Source organism: Entamoeba dispar, genomic scaffold (genome assembly GCF_000209125.1).
Source record: "Entamoeba dispar SAW760 scf_1105229458393 genomic scaffold, whole genome shotgun sequence".
Classification (NCBI taxonomy): Eukaryota; Evosea; order Mastigamoebida; family Endamoebidae; genus Entamoeba; species Entamoeba dispar.
This window is the reverse complement of record NW_001853170.1, coordinates 11,389-35,619: the sequence shown is the minus strand read 5'-3', so window position 1 is coordinate 35,619 and position 24,231 is coordinate 11,389. Positions and strand designations below refer to the sequence as shown.

General features: G+C 21.9%; 10 protein-coding genes across 10 annotated transcripts, besides 63 other annotated features; 3 read left to right on the top strand and 7 right to left on the bottom strand.

Annotated features, from left to right (window-relative positions):
• Positions 1-27: part of a microsatellite that runs on past the window's edge.
• Positions 28-34: 7 nt separating this feature from the next.
• EDI_237830 (uncharacterized protein) lies at positions 35-922 on the bottom strand (the record flags this gene model as incomplete). Its single annotated transcript, XM_001734534.1, has 1 exon — positions 35-922. One exon carries the CDS (start codon positions 920-922, stop codon positions 35-37), a length of 888 nt encoding a protein of 295 aa, XP_001734586.1.
• Positions 728-909: a microsatellite.
• Positions 805-994: a microsatellite.
• A 56-nt stretch (positions 995-1,050) lies between these two features.
• On the bottom strand, positions 1,051-2,198 carry EDI_237820 (uncharacterized protein; the record flags this gene model as incomplete). Its single annotated transcript, XM_001734533.1, has 3 exons — positions 1,051-1,965; positions 2,019-2,139; positions 2,185-2,198. The coding sequence occupies 3 exons, from the start codon at positions 2,196-2,198 to the stop codon at positions 1,051-1,053; spliced, it is 1,050 nt and encodes a 349-aa protein (XP_001734585.1).
• Positions 1,250-1,320: a microsatellite.
• Positions 2,137-2,321: a microsatellite.
• Positions 2,200-2,363: a microsatellite.
• Positions 2,364-2,723: 360 nt separating this feature from the next.
• Positions 2,724-2,769: a microsatellite.
• Positions 2,770-2,914: 145 nt separating this feature from the next.
• Positions 2,915-3,185: a sequence feature (AT_rich).
• Positions 3,186-3,200: 15 nt separating this feature from the next.
• Positions 3,201-4,147, bottom strand: EDI_237810 (casein kinase, putative; the record flags this gene model as incomplete). The annotated part of the gene is made up of 2 exons (XM_001734532.1): positions 3,201-3,715; positions 3,781-4,147. The coding sequence occupies 2 exons, from the start codon at positions 4,145-4,147 to the stop codon at positions 3,201-3,203; spliced, it is 882 nt and encodes a 293-aa protein (XP_001734584.1).
• Positions 3,717-3,772: a sequence feature (AT_rich).
• Positions 4,148-4,296: 149 nt separating the features above from the next.
• Positions 4,297-4,447: a microsatellite.
• Positions 4,448-4,450: 3 nt separating this feature from the next.
• Positions 4,451-4,576: a microsatellite.
• A 45-nt stretch (positions 4,577-4,621) lies between these two features.
• Positions 4,622-4,645: a sequence feature (AT_rich).
• Positions 4,646-4,687: 42 nt separating this feature from the next.
• EDI_237790 (T-complex protein 1 subunit alpha, putative) lies at positions 4,688-6,322 on the top strand (the record flags this gene model as incomplete). The annotated part of the gene is made up of 1 exon (XM_001734531.1): positions 4,688-6,322. The coding sequence occupies one exon, from the start codon at positions 4,688-4,690 to the stop codon at positions 6,320-6,322; it is 1,635 nt and encodes a 544-aa protein (XP_001734583.1).
• Positions 6,323-6,327: 5 nt separating this feature from the next.
• Positions 6,328-6,460: a sequence feature (AT_rich).
• EDI_237780 (DNA double-strand break repair Rad50 ATPase, putative) lies at positions 6,412-9,043 on the bottom strand (the record flags this gene model as incomplete). The annotated part of the gene is made up of 2 exons (XM_001734530.1): positions 6,412-8,991; positions 9,041-9,043. The coding sequence occupies 2 exons, from the start codon at positions 9,041-9,043 to the stop codon at positions 6,412-6,414; spliced, it is 2,583 nt and encodes an 860-aa protein (XP_001734582.1).
• Positions 6,529-6,596: a sequence feature (AT_rich).
• Positions 6,696-6,811: a sequence feature (AT_rich).
• Positions 7,118-7,282: a microsatellite.
• Positions 7,462-7,495: a microsatellite.
• Positions 7,580-7,621: a sequence feature (AT_rich).
• Positions 7,743-7,906: a microsatellite.
• Positions 8,163-8,209: a microsatellite.
• Positions 8,272-8,299: a sequence feature (AT_rich).
• Positions 8,310-8,332: a sequence feature (AT_rich).
• Positions 8,334-8,392: a microsatellite.
• Positions 8,338-8,437: a microsatellite.
• Positions 8,459-8,617: a microsatellite.
• Positions 8,618-8,647: a sequence feature (AT_rich).
• Positions 8,817-8,843: a sequence feature (AT_rich).
• Positions 9,044-9,068: 25 nt separating the features above from the next.
• Positions 9,069-9,103: a sequence feature (AT_rich).
• A 25-nt stretch (positions 9,104-9,128) lies between these two features.
• Positions 9,129-9,734, top strand: EDI_237770 (tRNA 2'-phosphotransferase, putative; the record flags this gene model as incomplete). The annotated part of the gene is made up of 1 exon (XM_001734529.1): positions 9,129-9,734. One exon carries the CDS (start codon positions 9,129-9,131, stop codon positions 9,732-9,734), a length of 606 nt encoding a protein of 201 aa, XP_001734581.1.
• A 6-nt stretch (positions 9,735-9,740) lies between these two features.
• Positions 9,741-9,773: a sequence feature (AT_rich).
• A 3-nt stretch (positions 9,774-9,776) lies between these two features.
• Positions 9,777-9,832: a microsatellite.
• Positions 9,833-9,849: 17 nt separating this feature from the next.
• Positions 9,850-11,988, top strand: EDI_237760 (Inversin-A, putative; the record flags this gene model as incomplete). Its single annotated transcript, XM_001734528.1, has 1 exon — positions 9,850-11,988. One exon carries the CDS (start codon positions 9,850-9,852, stop codon positions 11,986-11,988), a length of 2,139 nt encoding a protein of 712 aa, XP_001734580.1.
• Positions 10,607-10,635: a sequence feature (AT_rich).
• Positions 11,984-12,051: a sequence feature (AT_rich).
• Positions 12,052-12,142: a microsatellite.
• A 10-nt stretch (positions 12,143-12,152) lies between these two features.
• On the bottom strand, positions 12,153-13,019 carry EDI_237750 (uncharacterized protein; the record flags this gene model as incomplete). The annotated part of the gene is made up of 1 exon (XM_001734527.1): positions 12,153-13,019. The coding sequence occupies one exon, from the start codon at positions 13,017-13,019 to the stop codon at positions 12,153-12,155; it is 867 nt and encodes a 288-aa protein (XP_001734579.1).
• Positions 12,900-12,933: a microsatellite.
• Positions 13,020-13,054: 35 nt separating the features above from the next.
• Positions 13,055-13,099: a sequence feature (AT_rich).
• EDI_237740 (DNA mismatch repair protein pms2, putative) lies at positions 13,093-15,768 on the bottom strand (the record flags this gene model as incomplete). The annotated part of the gene is made up of 1 exon (XM_001734526.1): positions 13,093-15,768. One exon carries the CDS (start codon positions 15,766-15,768, stop codon positions 13,093-13,095), a length of 2,676 nt encoding a protein of 891 aa, XP_001734578.1.
• Positions 13,548-13,589: a sequence feature (AT_rich).
• Positions 13,852-13,891: a microsatellite.
• Positions 13,948-14,059: a microsatellite.
• Positions 14,085-14,112: a sequence feature (AT_rich).
• Positions 14,144-14,305: a microsatellite.
• Positions 14,434-14,484: a sequence feature (AT_rich).
• Positions 15,124-15,349: a sequence feature (AT_rich).
• Positions 15,619-15,646: a sequence feature (AT_rich).
• Positions 15,769-15,800: 32 nt separating the features above from the next.
• Positions 15,801-15,858: a sequence feature (AT_rich).
• A 3-nt stretch (positions 15,859-15,861) lies between these two features.
• Positions 15,862-15,897: a microsatellite.
• Positions 15,898-15,899: 2 nt separating this feature from the next.
• Positions 15,900-23,502, bottom strand: EDI_237730 (phosphatidylinositol 3-kinase tor2, putative; the record flags this gene model as incomplete). Its single annotated transcript, XM_001734525.1, has 2 exons — positions 15,900-23,382; positions 23,441-23,502. 2 exons carry the CDS (start codon positions 23,500-23,502, stop codon positions 15,900-15,902), a joined length of 7,545 nt encoding a protein of 2,514 aa, XP_001734577.1.
• Positions 17,144-17,184: a sequence feature (AT_rich).
• Positions 17,385-17,410: a sequence feature (AT_rich).
• Positions 17,894-17,972: a microsatellite.
• Positions 17,973-18,025: a sequence feature (AT_rich).
• Positions 18,059-18,167: a sequence feature (AT_rich).
• Positions 18,207-18,319: a sequence feature (AT_rich).
• Positions 18,558-18,645: a microsatellite.
• Positions 18,705-18,805: a microsatellite.
• Positions 19,738-19,856: a microsatellite.
• Positions 20,414-20,442: a sequence feature (AT_rich).
• Positions 21,993-22,056: a microsatellite.
• Positions 22,122-22,173: a sequence feature (AT_rich).
• Positions 22,556-22,638: a sequence feature (AT_rich).
• Positions 22,888-22,971: a microsatellite.
• Positions 23,503-23,521: 19 nt separating the features above from the next.
• Positions 23,522-23,564: a microsatellite.
• A 274-nt stretch (positions 23,565-23,838) lies between these two features.
• Positions 23,839-24,065: a sequence feature (AT_rich).
• Positions 24,066-24,159: 94 nt separating this feature from the next.
• Positions 24,160-24,189: a sequence feature (AT_rich).
• A 34-nt stretch (positions 24,190-24,223) lies between these two features.
• Positions 24,224-24,231: part of a sequence feature (AT_rich) that runs on past the window's edge.

Genomic DNA, 24,231 nt, shown 5'->3' with positions numbered 1-24,231 from the left:
AAAAAAAAAAAAATAAAAAAAATAAAACATTTATTTAAGTTTCTTCTTTTCCATATTCTAATCCTGCTTTTTTCATTAATTTTACATATAATCTAACTGCAAGTGCAACAAATTTATTAATTATAAAATCTGGTAATGGTACTGAAATATCTGTTTGAGTCATTAATGTACATAAACAATCTTTTCCTTGTTTTCTAAATACAAATCCACTAAAATTAACATATCCTCTAATAAATCCTTTTAATCCTATTGGTGCTTTTTTATGTTCTGCTGGAAGATAAACTCCAATACAACAATTTTCTGTTTCAATTACTTCTCTAACATGTATATAATCTCTTTGTTTAAACATTTTAGGTGTCCATGTTGCTGTTCTACTTACTCTATTTCCATTTTCTAAAATCTCAAGATCTTCAATTACTGTATAAAAATTATCCCATTTTTTTCTTTTTGTATAATCCCAATATAATTCACTCATTTTTTTAGGTGAAATATTAGGAATAATAGTTCTTGCTACTCCATTCCATGTACTTCCATTAACTTTTCTTCTCCAAATATCTACTCCTGATGAATTTGAATATAAATATCTTGGATCTGATGCTTCATCCATTAATAAAATTCCTGCAAAATCTTTATTTTGAATATAAGGAATAAACATATTTTTATTTTGACTTTCTCTTTCTTTTTTTCTTAATGTTTTCATAATATCATCTAAATCATTATAATTAAGTTTTTTTTTAATTTTTTCTATTTCTTTAATTCTTTTATTATTTTTTTCTTCTTTTTCTAATAAATTTATTTCTGTATTTTCACTATTTGTTATTATTATTTCTTCTTCTTTTAAGATTTCTTTTGAATTTTCTTCTTCTTTAATTGTTTCTTTCAATTTTAAATATTCTTTTTGTTGATTTTCATTTTCGTTCATTATTTATTTTATTTATTTTTTTAATATTATTTCTTTTAAATATAATTGTCTTTTCATTTATTTATTATTTTAAAACTATTTTTTAAATCTTTGAGAAAAAGAATGAACTTAATTATAAATTTATTCTTTTAAACAAACAAATTATCTTGACGATTAATTTCATCATACAAATGTTCAAACTTTTTACTAAATACTGGTAAATCTTTTGGCATTAATGGTTCATCTTTCATATCTGGAATTGATGAATCTATTTCCATTTCTTCTAACATTTCTGGTTTATTTTTAATTTCTTCAAAAAAGTCTTCCATTTGTGCTGTCATATCATCATCTTCTTCTTCATTTTCTTCATTATCTTCTTCTTCTTCATATCCGTAATCTTCTTCTTCAATTTCTTCTTCAATTTCTCCTGTAGTTTCACTTGCTTCCATAAGTACTTTATTTATTTCTTCATGACATTCATTTACTTCTTTAATTATATCTTCTCTATTTAATCCTACTTCTTCTAAAATATTTTCATATTCTTTATTTTCTTGCATTTTAAATATTATTTCATTACAAAATGTTTTAAATTCTTGATTCTTTTCTTCAATCTTTTTTTTAATAAATTCCATTATTCCACTTTTTTCAATTATTCCAATTACAATTTCTTTTAATTCCATTGAAATTAATTCTATAATTATTCTTGTTCCTGCTTTAATTATTATTGTTGATTCTTTATATTCTTCTAATGTCATTTTCTTAATGACTGCTTCTAAAACTCCTTTTTCATAAAGTGTTTTAATAATATTATATTGATGTGAATGTACTATCCATCCTACTGCTTCACTCCATATTTGTATTATATATTTTTGTGCAAGTGCTTCTTTTTTATCACTTTTTTTTGTTTCTGTAATTATTTTTTTAATTTCTTCAATATACCCTTCAAGATGTCCATAAAACATTGAACTTTCTCTAATAACCCCTGAATTCTTATCAACTCGATGTGTTTTCATTAATCGATTTAATGAAATAACTGCTTGTTCTTTTAGCCAATATTCTGTATCCTACATAGTTATATATATTATTTTTTCTTTTATTTCTTTTCTTTATAACAAACATCTAATGAAAATAATGCCTCAAAAAATGGTTCTATTAACTTTATATTTGTTGTTTCAACTAAATCTCTATTTGAATTTGAATCACTAACTAATAATGATATATCTTGAATTCTTTGTTCTCTATTTTTTTTAATATTTTTATCTTCTTCTTTATTTTAAACAAACTTTGTGTTGCTCATATTTCTTTTTTTTTGTCCTTTAATTTTTTAGTTTTAGTTCTTCTTTGTTTTTTATTTTTGTTCTGCTTTTTTCTTTTTCTTTATTAAAATTTCTCTAATTATTTTATCCTTTCTTATTATTTTATTCTTCTAACTCTATTTTGTATCTTCTTCTTGTTCATCTTTATCCCTCATATCATTCTTTTGATTTATTTATTGTTTATTTGAAATTACTATTCCTTCTGATGATTAAAACGTTGAACACTCCCTTTCTGTTAATTTTATTAACACCATTAGTATTCCTTCAAATTTTTTTGATAATAATAATTTATGTGACAATCAATTATTTGTTTCATTACATACATTAATTTTAATATATTTTGTTATGTTTTTATTGTTTGGTAATGAAATAAATTGTCATAATAAGTCTGTTCAGCATCAAGAACATTACTATTAAATAAAATCTCATAAAAATGATAAAGATGAAATGGAAATATCAATAAAATTGTTAGTTGTTCTAACAGAAAGAGTTAAAGAAATTAATACACACAAATAAGAAACAAAAATAAAAACAAAAGAAAATAATAAAAACCATCCCACTATATTGTTATATATTTCTATTTCATTATCAAATTCATATTATTATAAATAAGAAATGTTTTTATAAGAAATATCCTTTTCAAATAATAATCATTGTTTGTTATTAGATAATATCAATGAACATCTTTTTCTTAATCAATTTTATCATTAATTCAAATTAATTTATTCTTCATTATTAAAAAAAAAACAAAAGAAGAAGAATTGAATTTATAAATTTTGTGATATTTATTAAAAAATGATTGATTAAAAAAAAAAAATCAATTTAAATAATAAAATTGATAAACAAAATAAATGAAATAAGTAAAGATTTATAATATTCATGGATTATTATGTCTTATAATTCAATTATTTCTTTATTCTTTTTTTTTTTAAAAACAAAAAAAAAACACATAAATTAAATATAAAATTGATAGAGACAATAAATTAGATTGATTCAATATGCCAGTCTTCTTTATTTGGATTAATTGTAATAAGTAAATTATGAAACATAGAACGTAAAGCAGTATAATCAGGTTTTTCATTAAATTGAAGTTGTTTAGTATATTCCAAATAATCAACAAATTCATGAGGAAGACCATCACAAAGTTTTGATGGAATTATTTTCATTTTCATATCACCAATACCTGTATATTTACCATCAGGTGAAGATGATAAATCTTGCCAAGGTAAAGTACCTTTCAATAAATAAACAAAAAGATAACCTAAACTCTCTAAATCATCTCTTCTAGAGAGTTCCATACCAAGATGAGCATGAATAGATGCATAACGTGCTGTTCCAACCAAACCATATCCATCTTTCATTTGAATATGTTGTCTTGTTTCAAATCTTCTATATCTTTTAGCTAATCCAAAATCAATTACATAAATTGTGTTATTATCTAATAAGAAATTATTTGGTTTTACATCTCTATGAATTATTGATTTACTATGAATGACTTCTATAAAATAAATAAATGATATAAAACAATTTTATTTTTTTTCTTTTAAGATAATTACTACAAACCAAAACGTGATAATAATTGTTCTGCAATTAAACATACAGAAAGAAGCGATAATTGATGTTTTATTTTCATTAAATCTTCTAATGAAGGACCTAATAATTGCATTACTAAAGCATTGTAATCACCTTCAGTTCCATAATGATAAATTTTTGGAAAACCTATTTCATCAATAAATAAAGAATAAACACGATGTTCAAATGCTAATTGTTGTGGCTTTCTATCATTCTTTTCTAATTTCACAGCACATTTTGAATTATCAATAACATCAATAGCAGAATAAATTTCACCAAAAGAACCACCACCTATTTTATGAACTAAACGATATTGTTCAGCAACTCTAAATTCCATAATGATAATAATTAAGTTCATCTTTTTTAGTAATTAAGAAAAGAAGAAAAGAAAATGCAACCAAAAATTAATTCAGAAGAAACAGACATTTTAGCACAAGAAATCATTAATCAGATGATTAAACAAAATAAAAGACAAAGAGAAGAATTAAAAGTTGAATGGCCTAAAGTAGAAAAGAAAGAAAAGAAAGAAAAGAAAAAAGAAAGTAAAGAAGAAGAAAAGAAAAAAGAAGAAATTGAAAAAGAACTTGGGATTACTAAAGGAAAGATTAAATTTAAAAAAATAGAAAAGAAAAGAGAAGAAAAAATAAAAGAAAAGAAAGATAAAGAGATAATTAATAAAAAAGAAAAAATTGAAGAAAATAAAAGAATAGAAAAAGAATTAAAAGAATTTGAAAAGATGATAGAAAAAATGAATAACAAAAATATAATAAATGATAAATAAAAAAAATTATAGAATTAGGGAAAAAATGGTTTATAATTTAGAGGAAAAAACTATAAAAATAATAAAAAATTAATAGAGAAAAAAAGTAAAGGTGAACTAGAAAGTATAAATAATAGAATGGCATACGCAAGAACAGATCTTCCATTAAATGGAGAAAGAGAAAGTGGAGCAGATGTTAGAACACAAAATGTTATGGCAGCAGTTGCAATTGCAAATGTTGTCAAAACATCATTTGGACCAGTTGGACTTGATAAAATGGTTGTAGATGATATTGGAGATGTTACAATTACAAATGATGGAGCAACAATATTAAAATTATTAGAAGTTGAACATCCAGCAGCAAAAGTATTAGTAGAACTTGCAGAATTACAAGATAAAGAAGTTGGAGATGGAACTACATCAGTTGTTATTCTTGCAGCGGAATTATTAAAATATGGGAATGAATTAATAACACAAAAAATTCATCCATCTACTGTAATTCAAGGATTTAGACTTGCAATGCAAGAAGCAGTTAAATTTATTAGAAAAATAGTTATTCATACAAAAGAACTTGATAGAAAAAATCTTGAAGAAGTAGCATTAACATGTATATCATCAAAAGTTATTGGAGGAGAAGAAGGAGAATTTTTTAGTAAATTAGCAGTAGATACAATTCAAAAAGTTAAAAGAATAGAAAAAGGGAAAAATAAATATCCAGTAAGTGGAGTTACAATATTAAAAGCATATGGAAAATCAAGTAAAGAAACAAAACTTATTGAAGGATGTGCAATAAATTGTGTTGTTGCAAGTGAAGAAATGCCAAAAGAAATTAAAGGATGTAAAGTTGCAGTTCTTGAAGTTGATTTAATGAAAGAAAAAATGAGACAAGGAATTCAAATAATAATAAACAATCCAGAAGAAATTGATAAATGTAAAGAAGAAGAAATGAAAATAGTATTAAGAAGAGTTCAAATGATTATAGAATCAGGAGCAAATGTAGTTTTTATATCAGGAGGACTTGATGAATTATGTACACAATATTTTGTAAAAAAAGGAATTGCAGTTGCAAAAAGAGTATCAAGTAGAGATTTATATAGAATTGGAAAAGCTACAGGAGCAAAAGTAATTTCAACATTAGTTAATTTAGAAGGAATAGAAGAATTTGATAAAAATAATTTAGGAGAATGTGAAACATTTAAACAAGAAAAAGTAGGAGATAATGAATTAATTGTTCTTAGAGGATGTTTAGATGGAGGATCAGCTACAGTACTTCTTAGAGGAGCAAATACAACAATGTTAGATGAAATGTCAAGATCATTTCATGATGCATTATGTGTATTAAGAAGAGTACTTGAAAGTAATACAGTAATAGTTGGAGGAGGAGCAACAGATGTTGGATTATCAGTTCATTTAAATGAATATGCTACAACATTAGAAGGAAGAGAACAATTAGCAGTTCAAGCATTTGCAGATGCACTTTGTGTAATTCCAAAAGTACTTGCACAAAATGCAGCTAAAGATGCAAGTGAATTACTTTCACAAATGAGAAAAAGACATTATGGAGCACAAAAAATGGAAAAAGTATGTTATGATGGATTAGATTTAATAAAAGGAGTTATAAGAAATAATCTTGAAGCAGGTGTAATTGAACCTTCAATAAGTAAAGTGAAATGTATTAAATTTGCTACAGAAGCAGCAATTACAATTTTAAGAATTGATGATTTAATTAAATTAAATCCAACTCCACAACCAAAACAAGGACAAGATTACTAATTTGGATTATTTTACAAAAAATTAATTAAATTTTTTTTTTTTTTTTGTTATTTTTATTAAATAATTAAAATAATAATAAATTTAAATTATTAAATTATTATATCATAATAAATTATTTCATCAATAAATTTTTTTATTGATGAAATAGGATTTATATTTGTACTAATATATTCTGATGGTTTATGAAGACCACATGTTATTCTTTGATTAATTAATGTTTCATAAATTATCATTTTATAATCTTTTTTTGTAATTAAGAAAATATTATTTAATTCCATTAAATTTTCATGTGATATTCCAAAAAATTGTAATTTAGTTTCACTTTTAATCATTGTAAATACAAATGGTTGTGTATTATATTGATTTTGAATTGATAATAATTTATAATTATCTTTTGTTAATATAAAAGCTGATTTATTTAATTTTGCTTTATCATTAATATATAATCCAAATACATTATTATCTATTTTAAATGTAATTAATATATTAGATGGTTTTTGATAAAATGGTGGTTGACTTATTTTATTTGTTTTTCTATTATAAAATCTAACTTGTTTAATATCTTTTCCATGACATTCTTTTAATATAAAATCTTTTGTTTCTTCAATAATTTTTTTTAATTCATGATTTTTAGATTGTATTCGATCTCCTTCTTTAAATGGTGCAATTTCTTGTTTTTCATATTTTTGTAAAATAATAGGATTATTTTGTTTTTGAATTCTTTGAATTGGTTGTTCAAATTTTTTTATTGTTATAATTGTTTTATCATTTGAATTTAGACTATTAATCATAGGATATTTTCTATTAAATTCTTCAAATATATTTTGTGCTTCTTGTATTCTTTTTATTTCTTTTTCTTGATATTCTTTTGCTTTCTTTTTAATTCCTTCAATAATTTCATTAATTTTTATTGTTTTTATATATTCTTTTAATTTTGTTTGAATTTCTTTATATTTAATTAATCCTTTCCAACATTGAATACATAATTCTCCTATTTTTTGATATTTTTCTTCAATAATTAATTCTTCTATTTTAATTGGTTCTTCTTTTTTTTCTAAATGTTCATCCCATATCCAATATGGAATATCTGGTATTTTTCCAATTAATCCACATAATAATGTTGTTCCTATTGCAAATATTTCTTCTTCTTCTTCTTCTTTTATTTCTTTTTCTGGTTTCATAAAGAAAGATGTCATTTGATCAATTTGTTCTTCAAGTTTTCTTTCATTTCTTTTTATTTGTTTCATTGTAAATTCCATATTTTCATTAATTATTATATTAAATATATTAATATTAATTCCTTTATATTCTTTAATATGTTCTATCATTATAATTATCCATATTATTTTTTCTTCTTTATTTAAATCTTTACTAAGATTATACCAATTACATTCTTTTAAACAACATTCTTTTTCAAGTTTTTTCTTTTGTTTTTTTATTAAATAATTTGAATCTATTTTTTTATTTTCTTTTATTGTTTCTATTCTTTCTATATTATTTAGTTTAGGAAATTCTATTTCTTTTTTTTTATCTATTTCTTTTTGGATTTGATATTTAATTTCTCTTTCTTCTATTATTTTATTTGTTTCAATCTCAAATAAAAATCCTATTGTTGTATTTATTTCTTTTCTATTTATTATTACTCCAAATATTATATAACTTTCTTCTCCACTTTTCATTTCTTGTTTAAAACTTCCTTTAATTTTTATTCCTTTAATATTTTCTTGTTCTTTATATTTAACTAAAACTTTTTCTTTTGTATAATTCCCAATAAAAATCATTACTTCTTTTTCGTTTTTATTCTGAGAACAATTCATAATAGTTATTTGAAAATCTTCAATCTTTCCTTTTTCTTTCTTTTTTTCTTCTTTTATTGTTTCTTCTTCTGGATAAATTATTATACTTTCAAAATAAACTTTTTTATTTCCAATATATTCTCCTGTATTTTCTTTAATAATTTTAAATATAATATTAAATGGTCCTTCACTATATTTATTAAATAAAATAAAACTTTCTTTCATTATTTTTTTTGTTTTTTCTTTAATAATTTCTTCTTCTTTTTTAGTTTTTAATGTAAATATTTGATTTTTATCTTCTTCTATTTTAATTCTAATTGCAATATCTTCTTGATTATCAATTTCTATTTTTATTGGTATTTCTTTTCCAATAACAATAACTTCTTCATTTTTAATACTAATATTAATTTTATTTTCTTTTTGTTTAATTTTTTGCTCTGTATTATTATTATCAATTATTTCTTTTATTTCTTCTTCTTTTTCTTTAATTTTAATATTAAATATTTTATTAAATTCTAATTTTTTATTACTAACTGAAATAAATTTGACTACAATTGGTAAATTAACTTCTTTATTTGAAATAGATGAACAAATAATTTCTTTTTCTATTATAGTACATTTATCATTTTGTACAATTTCATTATTACATTCTAATCCAATATCTTTATTTGAGAATGATATATTAAAATCATTATCTGAATAATTAAATATTAAAATTTTAATTTCTTGTGGATAAGGAGATGGTGTAATAAAAAGAATTTCTGGATCAATCATAATACAATTTAAATATGAATTAATATCAATTTGTGTAGTGATATCTTCTATTTTTTTACCTTGTTGTCTTCTTTTTTGTTTATTATGATTCTTTTTTCCCTAATAATAAGTTTTTTTATTTATGAAAGTGAGATGTAAATGAACAAACCATCTTAATTATCTAATTCATAGTTTTGTTTTAAAATTTTATTAATTGTTAATTCTTTATTTTGGACTTTGAATTATATTTGTTAATAATGAACAAACAGCAAAATGATATTGAAATAAGTAAAAGATTATCATACCTTCTTCGACATGGAGCAATTAAAGAAAGAATTCCAATTACAAAAGATGGATGGGTATTAATTAAAGATTTATTAAATAATCGACAAATGAAAGGAATTAGTGAAGAAGAAATAAAAAGTATTGTAGCAAAAGATCCAAAAAAAAGATATTCAATTCAAGGAGAAGGAAATCAAATAAAAATTCGAGCTAATCAAGGACATTCAATAAATGTTCAAGTAGAAATGAAAGAAATTACAGATGCATCATTATATCCTATTGTAATTCATGGAACATATATGAGAAATTTCAATTCAATAATCAAAAATGGATTACAAAAAATGGGAAGACTTCACATTCATATGGCACAAGGACTTCCAAAAGAAATAAAAGAAGAAAAAAGTGGAATGAGAAGTTCATGTAATATAATAATTTATATTGATATTGAAAAAGCAATGAAAAAAGGAATAAAATTTTATGAAAGTGAAAATGGAGTTATTTTAAGTGAAGGACCTATTGATATAAGTTGTTTTAAAGAAATAAGAAGATATCCATCATTAACAAAAATTTCATTTAACTGAAATAAGAAATAAATTAAATTAAATTTTTTTTTTAATTTTCATAAATAAATAAAAAAAAAAAAAAAAAAAAATAAATAAAAAAAAAAAATAGAAAGAAATATAAGTTCTAGTTAATATGGAAAGTTTAGGATCACCATTTGAAATTGGATTATGTCCTACACAATATCAAATGAAATTTTTACCAAATAAAGAAGAAGAAAGTAATGAAGATGTTACACCATTACATGTTTCAGTATTATATAATAAAGTAGAATTTATAGAAAGTTTAATTGTTGATTATCAAATTAATGTTAATTATCAAGATGATTTTGGAAATACTGCACTTATGATTGCTGCACAAACAGGAAATGTAGAAGCAGCAAAAGAATTAATTAAACATAAAGCATCGAAATCATTAGTTAATAAATATGGACAAACAGCAATTCTTGTAGCATTAAGATCAGGAAAAGCAGAAGTAGCAAAAGTAATAATTAAGTCATTAACTAATCCATTTCAAAATTTAAGTTCAACAGATAATTCAGGATATACAGTACTTCATTATGCAGGATATTGTAATGATGAAGAAATATTAAATATTATTGATGAATTATGTTATGTTGATGATATGATAGAAAATACAGTTAATCCAAGTTGTAGTACACCACTTCATTTTGCAGCAATGAATGGATGTGATAAAACAATTTCATGGTTATTAAAAAAAGGAGCAACACCAATGGTAGAAAATTGTATGGGACAAAGTCCACTTCTTCTTGGGATTAGAAATAAACATAAAGAAAGTATAGAAATATTATTAGAAGTATCAACAGGAAATATTCCAGATAATTATGGACAATTAGCACTTCATTATGCAGCAGCAGTTGGATGTGATATAGAAATAATAGAAAAAATATATAATAAATTTCCAAAAGCAATAAATAAAATGGATACAAATGGAAATTTTCCATTTCATCATAGTGTTAAATCAAATAATAAAAAAATATTAGAATTTTTCTTTACTACTACAGAAGGAAAAAATTTAATAGTTAAAAAGAATTCCAATGGATTAACACCATTAATGATAGCTGTTGCATGTGGAGCAAATGAATCATTTAAATATTTAAGAGATATAGGAAGTGAATTATATGTTAAATCAATGTCAGGAACAACACCATTTTTATTAGCATGTGGATATGGACAAAAGAAAATGGCAGAAATATTATTTAAAGATGATCCATCAGTAATTGGAGATTGTGATAATAATGGAAATACAGCAGTTCATTATGCAGTTCAAAATAATCAAATAGAAATAATTAAATGGATAAGAGGAATTGCACCAGAAATAATTAAAAAAACAAATAATATTGGAGAAAGTCCATTACATATAGCATGTCTTTGTGGATATAAAAATATTGTAGAAAGTTTAGAATTATTTGGACTTAGTATGATAGAAATAACAAAAAGTGGAAGAACACCATTTCATTATGCAGTATTAGGTGGACATTTAGGATTAGTAAGAAAAATAGGAAGAAATTGTAAAACATCAGGAATAAATAAAGGAGATAAAAATAAATTAACACCACTTCATTATTGTTGTGTTTATGGAATGGTTCATCTTATTGATGATATTATTGCAATAGCACCAGAAACATTAAATGCAAGAGATGGATGTGGAAGAACACCATTACATGTTGCAGTAGTAATGAATGATGCAGTTTCAGTAAAAAAATTAATAGAACATGGATGTGATAAAACACAATTAGATATTAGAAAATTAACTGCACAACAATCAGCAATTAATAGAGGATATATTCATTGTTATGAATTAATTTCAGGAGAAACTAAATTTACAACAATTAAAAAAGTAAGAATGGTTAGTGATTTTATGACAGATGAAGAAGAATTATTAAGATTAAAAAGTAATGAAATAGTTGAAGTATATTGGGAACATAAAAAAGGATGGGCAATTGGTGGAATTAATGGTAGATATGGAATGTTTCCACTTGCTAAAGGAACAATAATTGCATTAAATAAAGAAGAAGAAGATAAAATTAATAATGTATTAGCAAATAAAAAAATGGTAAAAAAAGGAGTTGATAGAAAAAATAGATCAGCATCAGTTGCATTTAAAGAAACAAATGAACAAAAGAAAATTAATCAAAAAACAATAGATATTAATCCAACTACTTTATTAGCTTTACAACAACAACAACAATCAATAAAACCTATTAGAAAATCAAGAAAAACTAGAAGTGGAGTAGTTGCACAAGATGTTTAAAAATTAAAATTAATTAATTTTTCTTTTTAAAAATTTATATAATAATATTTAAATTAAAATTTTAAATAAAAAAAAAAAAAAATAATAAATAAAATTAAAAATTAAAAATTAATTAAAATTTTTAAAATAAAAATAAATTTAAAAATACAAATAATTCTAAAAATTTAATTTTTTTCTTCTATTAAAAAATCAAGTCCAATCACTCTTTTTGTTGTAAATCTTGAAGGATAAATACTTCCAGTAAATATAATACCTCCTAATCCTGTTGGATCTTCATATCCTTGAGTAAGTTCACCATTTGCACAATTAGATGAAATATAAGATTTATTTTGTTTAGAATGAATCCAAAATCCTTTTTCTATTCCAAAAACCCATGATTTAGAACCTTTATAAATATCAAGTAATTTATTATTTGTAGAAAGAACATTAAATTTAATATGACCTATATTCATTTTATTTCTAAAAGTAAATAAAAAATGTGCATTATCTGATATTACAGGATAATTTTGTTTTGTTGGAATAATACTATGATATGAACCAAATACATCTCCATCAGTTGTTTCAATAATTAATACAATTGAATTTACAATTTTTAATGTTGTCCATAATATATCTCCTGTAAAACCTTTATTTGAATCATAAATTAATTTACATGTTTTACATCCTATCCATTCTTGTAATGTAGTAATCCATCCTTCTTCAATACCAGTTCCACATGTACGTCTTAATTCTTCTTCTCTAATTAAATCATCATAAATTGCAATATTATTATTAAATTCATCAATTCTTTTTTTTAATGAATCTATTTCTATTGAAATATTATCTTGATAATCTTCTTCTTTTCCAATAACTGTTTCTTTTAAAATTTTCATTAATGTTTTATCTTCAATTTCTTCATCTAAATCTAATTCTTCTTTCTTTCTTTCTTTTTTTTTCTCTTCTTTTTCTATATTTTGATCTTGATTATAATAATATCCATTAATTGTAATAATACCTTTATTATTTATTTTGTTGATTTGAATAACAGACATTTTCTTATTTCTTTTTTAGTTTTTTTCTTTTTGTCTTTTAAAACATTAAAAAAATTTATTTTTTATAAAATTATTATTTTGTTTCTTTTGAAATTTCATTAAATGATCTTCTTAAATCCCAAAGATGTCTAATAGTTTGTCTTCCATGTGGACAATGCCATGGTTTATTTAATTCAACTAATCTTTTTATTATTTTTTTCATTTCTTCTCTTCCTAATGAATCTCCAATCATAATACTCATTCTACATGCTTCTGTAGCAAAAATTTTATGTTTTTTTTTAACAATAACTTTCATATCATTTCTACATCCTTTTAATTGTTGAACTAATTCACTAAATTCATTTATTCCAAAAAAATTTTTTCCTCTATGATAAACTTTAGTAAGAAATACTCTTTGTGTTACTTCTTTATCTTCTCTAAAAATTACTTCAAATCCAAATTGTGTAAAAAGTTCTATATTTTCTTGAACAAATATTTCATCATCACAACTCATTGTTACTTGTAATGGACTAATTAATGTTTGAACACTTAATTTATCTTTTTTTAATAATGTTTCATAATTATAAATTTCATCTGCTGCATGTTGATCAATAATATATAAATCATATCCTAATTTTCCAATAATAAATCCTTTATTAAATTGTCCAATAATTTCAATTTCTTCAAGTGTTGTTTTTTTCATTTTTCTTGGTATTTTTAATATATCTTCTTCTGTTCTTTCTGGTTGACATATTGGATAATCTTTATGACATAAAATCATATGTTCTACAATTCTTTTTAATTCAATTGGTTCAATAATTAATTTATTACTAGCTATATTAATTTTTATATTTTCTTCTTTATTTTCTTTATTTTCTTTTTCTTCTTCTTCTAAAATTTTTTCATTAAATTCTTCTGAAATTGATGTTGATTCTTTATAATTTAATTCTTTATTTTCTTTTATTTCTTCTTGTTCTTTTTTATTTAATTTTTTATTTCTTATATTTATTATTTTTTTATCATCATCTTTTTTTATTTGTTTTTTTAAATTATTTTCTTTTTCTATTTCTTCATTAATTTTTTCTGAAATTATAATAGTATTATTAATTTTATTCATTCTTTCTTCTGTTTTTTGTCTAATAAGATTTTTTTTCTTTTCTTCAATTTCTTTAATTTCTTTTTTTTCTATTTCATATTCTTCTTCATTAATTCCTTTTTCTTTAATCTTTTTATAATCATCTTTTTCTTCTTTTAATATAACTTTTCTTTCATCTAATTCTTTTTCTTCTGAATTTTTTTTTTCATTTAATTTAGATGAAAAGTTTCTAATTTTTTGTAATGAGTTTTCTAATGAACTTTCATCTTTTAAAATATCATCCCATTCATCATTATCATCTTCTTTATTTTCAATTTCTGAAATTTCATTTTGATTTTCATTTATATTATTTTGAATATTTTTTTTTTGTTGTAAAATATTAGTATTAATGATAGAAGAAGATATAATTTCATCTTCTATACTTTCATTTTCATTTTTTAATTGATGAATAGTTATTAAAGGTTTTTCTTTTTGTTTTTCATTAACAATTTGATTATTATTAATATCTTCTTTATCAAAAATATTTTGTGAAATTATTTTTTGTTTTCTTTGATTTATTAAATTTTGAGTTGATTGAGGTAAGAAAGAAATATTAAATGATTTAATTGGAGAAGTATTTTCAATAATACTTGAAGTAGAATAAGAAATATCATTATTAATAGTTGGAATATTTTGTTCTAATAATTCAGTTGACCAAACTGAACTAATACATTTTTCCATTAATTTAAGAACATTATCTTCATTTATAAAAAATACTTTTCTTTTATCAGGAGATACATTAGGATCATATTCATCAACTAAAATATTTAAAATTACAGTAGGATATTTTCTTTTAAATGAAATACCTAATGATCTCCATTGTTGTATAATAATTTGTTGTAATTTTTTATGTTCAATTGGTCTTTTATTTACAAATAAAAAAATTCTATCATTATTAGTTCTTCCTTTATCTATAAAATTAGATACAATTCCTGAAATTTTAATTCCATTTTCTTCAATTTCAATAGGAATAGTAACATCTTTTGCATCTATTTTAAATAAATTATATAAATTTTCTTTTAATGATTTACCATTACTTTGAAGTAAAATATTATTTGATTTTTTAAATTGATGAATAAGAATTATTTTAATATTAATTAACATTAATGCATAATTTTGAATTAATGTTATTATTTTACTTAATTCTTTATTTTTATTTCTCATAAATTCTTCTCTTCTTATTTTATTATTCATAAATAATTTTTTAACTATAATTGTTGTTCCTTGTTTTCTTGTAACTCTTTTTTTAATTCTTGTTGTTAATTGAATTGAATTTCCAATTTCTTTTCCTTCACTACTAATTATTTCAACTTCTCCCATATTTGATATACAATATAATGCTTCTCCTCTAAATCCATATGTATTAACTTTAGTAAGTTCTTCTATATTATTAATTTTTGATGTACAATGTCTTTTTCCTAATAATTCCATATTTTCTTCATTAATTCCACTCCCATTATCTTCTACAATAATACTATCAAGACCATAATTATTTAATTTTATATTAATTATTGTAGCTCCTGAATCTATTGCATTTTCAACTAATTCTTTAATAACACTTTCACAATCAATAACAACACATCCTGAACTTAATTTTTGAATTATTTCTTCATTCATAATATGAATTGTAGTCATTATCTTTTAATGAAATTCAAAATTTTTTCTTCTTATTTTATTTTTTTAATTTTTAAAAAAATTTTATTTTAAAAAATTAAACAAATTAATGTATTTTTTCTTTTTTTTTTCTTTCTTTCTTTCTTTTTTAGTTACCAATAAGGATACCATCCTTGATAACATTGACATAAATTTTCATGTGAAATAGCTTGTTGGATTAATTTATCTACTTGGTTATGTACATCTAATTCATCATTTCCAAAATCTTTTCCAGTTAATTTATCTAAAACTCTTTGAGTAACATTACCAGCTTTTGTATTATAAGCACCAGTCATATCATCAATATCACTAAATAAATCATTTTCATCTTGTTTTTCTATAATTTTAATTTGATTTTCATTAGATTGATTTTCTTGAGATAAAATAGGAGTTTGTTCAGTTCTATCTTTTCCACCAAGAATAGTAACTATTAAAGGATCATAAACAAAAGCTTCTAATACAGCCATTAAACTATCTTTATTTTCTCTAAGGACTGTCATTACAATTTCACATGTCATTCTAAAAGTTCCTTCAATTCCACTAACTTCCATAGCATTAACAATCATTCTAGTTAATCTAAAAGGAATTTTTTCAGGGAATTTTTCTCTATTCATTGCTACTTCAAAACAATCACCAAAATCAATATGAACAACATCACCTGTAAATTTTTGTAACATTAAATTTTGAGGATGTCTATCACCAAGACCAAGAATATAACCAACCATTGACATTAAAGCAACACTTCTTGTAAAATTTGTTCTTCTTTCAAGCCAAATTTCTGATGTACAACTTTTTAACCACATTGCATTTGCTAAATCCATTTCTCTTTCTTTAGTATCTTTTAAAATTCTTTCAAATACTTCAAGTTTTTGTAATGTAGTTAAATTATCATATCTTGGTGCAATTTTATTACATAAAATTTTTTCAGTATCAACTTGAACATTTTTATTATTTCTATATTCTTTTACAAATTGATGAATTGTAATACTATGAGGTACCCATCCAATAAGTCCACTCATTGGACTTAATGGAATAACATCATAACAATGAATAAATAAATGAATTTTTGATGTTTCAGAATTACTTGCTAATAAATCATTTACTAATCCAAATAATTGCATTACTCTTTCATCTTGTCTTAAATCTTCATGACCTTTTAAAACATATTGATATTCTTTTCCATTTGATCCTATAATAGTTAATTTTCTTGGTCTTTGTTTTGATGGAATTACTTCTAAAATAGGATATATTGATTTAATTGTAATTATTTCTGAATTAGCTTTATATGTTCCAGGAACTGCAATATCAAGATCATGTGCTTCAGATAATCTAGGTGCAATTAATGTTAATTCTAATCTATTAATTTTATTAATTGTATTATTTAATTTATTATAAATTCTAGAATAAATTTCCCATGCTATAGCTAAATCATCTATATATTGAATTTCTTCTCCTTCTTTATATTCTTTTTCATATCTTAAACAATATTTAAATGCTTCTATAAGTTCTTTTCCATAAATTAATTTAAATGATTCATCTCTTGGTGTATTTGGTTTTTCTAATTTTTTCATTAATGGTTTAAAAACTTCCATCATTTGTTTAAAATTTTTATTAATATAAAATTCTTTTGATGCTAATTCAATTGCTTCTTTCCACATTTCATATGGAATTATTGCTGCTCCAACAAGTTCTTCACTAACTAACATTGCTTGTTGAACTAAATGTCCACTTTCTTTTTTAATTTTTTCAATAATTGATATTGCTACATCTTTTCTATCTTTATTTGGTGATTTTGATGCAACTGTTAATGCATAAACAATAGCTTGTGGATGTATTTTTCCAATAATTGTTAATAATTCTTTTGTAACTCTTCTAACTGATCCTATTTCTGATTGAATTCTTGCTATAATTTGTGGAATAACATGAAGCCAAATTTCAATAGGTAATTCATTAATTCCACTTGATATTGCATGTTCAACTTCATAATATTTTCCAAATTTAAATAATATTGTTAATAATCTTAATGTATCTTGTAATGTTTGTTTATTATTACTTAAAATTAATGATTGAACAAATGCTTTTACTGTTGTTTCAATATAATTAATCATTTCTTTTTCTTCTTTTTTTATTTTTTTAATTATTTCTTCTATTTGAATTTTTTTTTCTTTTTCTTTATTATTTTTTTTAATTATATTAATTTCTTCTTTTAATTTTTTTTTCATATTTTCATAATAATTAACTACTTCAAAATTTATTAATGCCCATCTATGCCAATATTTATAATTATCTTTATTTAATTGAATTGTTTCTTGATAATGTTTTAAAATAATTTCTATATTTTCTTTATTAAATTCTTTTTTATTTTGTGATATATTTAATTTCCATTCTCCAAGTTGAGAATAAACTTGTGATTTAACTTCTTTATTTTTTGTTTTTTTATTAATAACTTCTTTATATTCTTCTAATAATTTATACATATTTTCTTTTTCTTTAATATTTTTTGTATTTTTCCACATTAATTTTAAATATTTTACTCCTACTTCAAAATTATCTTTTGGTAATGTTTCTATTTTAGCTTCTATTTTATGTCCTGCTATTTTATTTAATGCTTTAAATGCAAGTTCTTCTTCTCCCATTTTATCTATTATTCCTGTAAAACTAATCCAATTTTTAATATTTTCATGTTTTGTACTAATTAATTCTCTCATTTTTAATATTTTTTGCCATGTTTTAATATCTTTATGTGATTTCATTAATCTTTCATTCCATCCTTTCATTATTATTTCTTTATTTATATTTCTTTTTTTTTCTTTTATTTCTATAATTTCTTCTAATTCTGTAATCATTTCTGCTTTTGTTAATGCTCCATATATTCTTTCATATCCTTCTGTTGCTAATACACTAAATTCATTTCCTAATTGTTTTTGATTATTTTCAATTATTTTTTTTACTTTTTCAATTTCTTTTTCTTTCATTTCTTTTTTTTCTCTTTCTCCAATTCCTTGTTTTTTATCTATTTCATCAATTAAATGAATACTTATAATTATATTATAAATTGTTCCTTCAAATCCTTCTATTTTTTTAAATATTGGATTTTCTATTATTGATTTAAGTCTTTCCCATTTATTTAAATAAAATGATGATGCTGCAACCATACTTCCCATTTTTTTAATTTCTTTTTCATTTAATTTCCATTTTTTATTTTCTTCATCCCAAAATTTATTTGCTACTTCATCTAATGCTTCCCAATCTCCCATTTCATATAAACATTTCATTTTAACTTCTTCATTTTTACTTTCTTCTTCTAATTTATTTAATGCTTTATGCCACATTCCTAATTTTGCATACCATGTAGAATTTAATTTCATTTCATTTTGTTTTTCTGCCATTTGAATTAATCCATTTGCTGCATCTTGTCTTTGTAATTGATTATTAAGTCCAATTAATTCTTCAAATATTGCTTGTTTTTCTGTTGTTTCTTCTTCTCCAAGTGTATTTCTTCTTATTTGATTTTCTTTATTTTTAAGTCCTTTAAATTCTATTTCTTTATAATGAAGTGCTTTTGCATATGCTCCAATTGTTTTTGCTTTATCTCCAAATTCTATCATTGGTTCAATAAGTCCTTCATGTTCAAGAAATTCTGCTAAATTTAATATTAATGATACTGCTTCATGTGTAATTGTTGGTTGTTTAATTGCAATTCTCATTTTTTGAATTAATTCATTTCTTTGTTTTTGATCTTGTGCAATATAAACTGAATAAAATGTACAATTAAATAAATCTCTTGCAACTGTTGAATTACTATTATTAGCAATATCTTCACATTTACTTAATATTCTTGATGGATTTGATTTTAAAAATACTAATGATATTTTTTCTACCCAATCACTCCATTCTTCTTTTTTTGATCTTTGTGTACATGAATCCCATACTGCTGTAATTTTTCTATAATTTTCTTTCTTTTTTTCTTCATTTTTATTATTTTCTTTTTCTTCTTCACTTCCACTTATTATTCTTGTTTGTTCTCCACTTCCTCTTCCTCCATTTATTCCTCCATTTCCTCCTTTACTATTTATTGAAATACTTTTTCTAATTTTTTCAATACTTTCTTCTAATACTATTCCTGATTTACATGGATGTTCTACAATTGCTGCTCTAACAACTGGATGAAATACAAAATATTGTGTTCCTAATTTTGTTGCTAATGTTGATAATCCCATAACTACACTATCACTTAATTCTTCATTTCCAATAAGTCTTGATGTTGTAAATATAATTCTTCCTGCATATTCTCCTATATTAACACATGTAAAAAATCTAAAAATATATTGTAATATACTTTGTCTTAATCCAACACTAACTTGTTCTCCAAGTAATTCTAAAAATACTGGTATAATTATATATAAACTATCATCTATATTTAATCTTTCTGCAAATGTTAAAAAACATTTTAATATCATTGGTGCTTTTACTTTACTATCATCTTCTTTTTTACTATATTTTATTTTTGTTAATTCACTAAGTAATATTGGAATAATTGTTGGAAGATATTGTTTAAATTCATCTTTAATACTTAATGCTGCTTCATGACAAAATGCACATGCTTCTCCAAGTATATTTCCATCCCAATATTTTTTTATTAATTCTATTAATTTTGGTAAATATGTATCTCTTATTGTTTTATCTCCTAATGGTAAAATTGTTCCTATTCCTTTAATAACATCTGGTCTTATACTTGTTGTACATGTTTTAAATACTTTAACATATGTTGAAAATATATATGAAACAAGTGGATAAAATAATTGATGTTGATTTTTATTCATCATTTTTAATATATTTCCTATTGTATTAATACATGATATATGAATTGACATCATTGTATTATCTTTTAATAATTTTGTTAATGTAGAAATAATTGTCCATGCATAATATTCATCTGGTTCTTTTGATAAAATAGGAATTTGAATTTCTATATTTTCTTCAACTTCAACTTCAACTATTTCTGAATTTGTATGTTGTCTATATTGAAGTGGATCTAATGCTCCTAATACTCCAATAACACTAACCATTGTTGTTTTAATTTGTGGTGATCTTTCATTAATCATTATTTCCATTAATATTTCTACCATTTCTGAATATTGTTGATATAATCCTATTGCAACTTCTGTATTTCTAACTAATTTAATAATACTTTCTAATGCTGTTAATCTTAATTCTGTTTTTTGATTTGATGTTCCTTTTTGATGTAAAATAGATACAATAGCATCTAATGTTTGATGAATATATTTTTCTTCAATATTTCCAAGAATAATTAATTCTGTTATTGCAATAAGTAAATTTCTTTTTAATGTTGTTGAATTTATAAGAATTTCATCTGTTAATTTTGGCATAAGTACTTCAATAATTGATTCACTATATGGTAAAATTAATGATCCACTTGTTTTAATAACATCTCCTATTAATATTGTTGATTCTTCTACACTTAATATTTCAACTCCATGTCTTAATTGTGAAACAAGTTGAATTACAATTTTTCTAAATGATGGTATAATATACATATAATTATATGATGTTAATCTACAAATAACACAAATAACTTGTTCTCTTACTTTAAAACTTTCATCATTCATTCCAATAAATAATTTTTGAATATTCATTGCTTGTGATAAATAATAATCAAATCTTTCATCAAAATTTGACATAATAGAATATCTAATTCTACTATCTAAATCATTAAGTCCATGTGTTAATAATATTTGTACTACTTGTCCAATATCATATCTATGAATATCTTTTTCTTTACAATTTTTTGGTAAAAGTACTTTTCCTAAACATGCTACTTCTTTTCTTATTTCAATATCTTCACTATCAATAAATTGAAGAATAGTTTCTTTAATTAATGGAATAATATTTTGTGATACTTCTTCTTCAAATTCAAATGAATATAATGTTTGAAGTGCTAAAATTGTTAATTCATGTGGATTAAATTCTATAATTGGAATTACTGTTACTGGTCTTGTATGATCAGGAAATAAAACTGATCTAATCATTTTAATTAAAATATCTTGATATTGTTTTTTTGTTTGTGGAAATGATTCAAATAATGTTTTAAGTAATTCAACAAGATATGGATTAAATCCACATTCATGAATATCTGAATATACTTTATAAAATATTGTATAAATTTCATTTGATTTATTATTTGATTCTTTTGTTTCTTCTATTCCTTTTTCAATTCCTTCTCCATTATTTTTTTCTTCTTCTCCTTTTAAATATTTAATAATTTTACTAAGACAATAAAAAATTCCATATACCATATTTTTTCTTTCTTTTTCATTTTTTAATTTTTTTATTGATTCAAATTCTGTTTTATTAATTAAATTTAATCCTTCTATTGTAAAATATTTTTTTATTTGATTTGGAATATATTCACAAAAATCTCCCATAACTTTAAGTACACTTGGTTTTTCTATTCCATTTCTAAAACATATTAAAAGTGCTTTCATAACATTATAAAATGATGGTATTTCTTTTGAAATAAATTTTTTATCATTTTCATTTAATCCTATAAACATTTTCATTTCTTTAGAATTACTTGTACCTCCTGTTCTTCTTCCTATCATTCTACTATTTCTTTTTTCTGTTTTACAAATAAATCCTTCTTTTGTAAATCCTATTGGTGCTTCTTTTGGATTAAATTTTTCTGGATCAATTTTACACATATCACTAAGTGAAAGAATTGAACTATTTCTTATTATTTCTGATTTACAATTTAATATTAAATATAATAAATCTGAAAGTACTTCATAATAATTAATTTTATCACTATTTTCTTTAAAATTTTTTAAAATAGTAATTCTCATTAATACAACTCCATGATTTGTTTCTTCATTAATTTCTGTAAGATTTCCTCTTTTAAAATCATTTAATGCTGATGCATATAAATATTCAAATCTTATTTTATCTTTTTCATTTTTTAAATATTCATCTAATGCTATATTTGCTTGTTTTCTAGTTTCATAATCTGTTTCTTTAAATCCTTCTGTAATAATTGAAACTATATCTTTTTTAGATGTATAACATGTTGATGGTGCATTAACAATTATTTCTCTTAATACCATTACTTTTGCTAATACACTTAATTCTTCATAATAATAATTATTATTATTACTATTATTTATTGTTCCCATTCCAATTTTTGGATTATTTCCAACTGAAACTGAAATATATTTTAATTCTTGTTCAATATAATCATGAAGATTATATCTTATAATTTTTCCAATATATTTTGCTGTTTTTTTCATAATTTCTTTATCTTTTGTTTTAATTAATTGATTTAATGCATCTTTACATACTTCTTTACAGAATATTTCCCCAAAATCACTTTTTAATATAATATCAATTACCCTTAACATTCCCATTTGTACTTTTATTGTTGTTTCTTCTCCTGTTATTGTATTATTTTGTAATCTTTCTTTAAAACAATATTTAATTATTTCAATAAATGTTGAATCAGCTTCTCCATGAAATTCACTTGACATAGTCATAAAAAAACTTTTTAATCCTTCAGCCTTTAATTCTCTTTGTTCTTTTGTTCTATTTTTCTTAAGTCTTTTATTTTTCTTCTTCCTTTTCTTTAAAAAAAAAAACAAACTTACACTCTATTAAATCATCAATAAAACCATTTAACTTTGCCTGCCAATCTGTTGATGACATGAAATATTTTTATTTAAACTTTTTATTCTTTTTCTTTTTTTTTTCTCTTTTTTTTTCTTTTTAAAAACTTTTCTTTTTCATCTTTTTAATTCTTGGGATTTCTTCATTATCCCTATTTTAACTACACCCTTTTTATTACTTATCCTGTTCTTCTTATATCTTTTAACATTACTAATTATTATAATGAATTCGTTATTATTTCTTATTCTTTGAAATTCATTAAAGAATATCTAAGAAGTGAAAGATAATTATTGTTGATGAATAACAAAAGATATTATAAATGAAAAGAAGAATATTAAATGAATATGAGAATAAAACAAAAATGAAATAAAATGGTTATTATATTTTTTTTTTATTGAAATATGAAATTATAATAAAGATATTAGATATCAAATTATGTAATAAATAAAATATTGTACTGAGATTATTCATAATAAATATAAGATATAATAATTATTTAAATATTTTAATTGTTTGAATTAATATTTTAATTATCATTATTTGATTAATTTCTTGTTTTAATATTTATCAAATATTTTTAAAAACATTTATTTTTATTTTATCATTTTTCTCAATGAATAATGATCATTTATTATTTTATACTTCAATTATACATTATATCATATGAATTTGATCTAATTTACATTATTTCTAATCATTAAATATTGAATAATAAATATTTATTTTGTTCATTTTATAACTTTAACAATTGAACAACCAGATTTAATA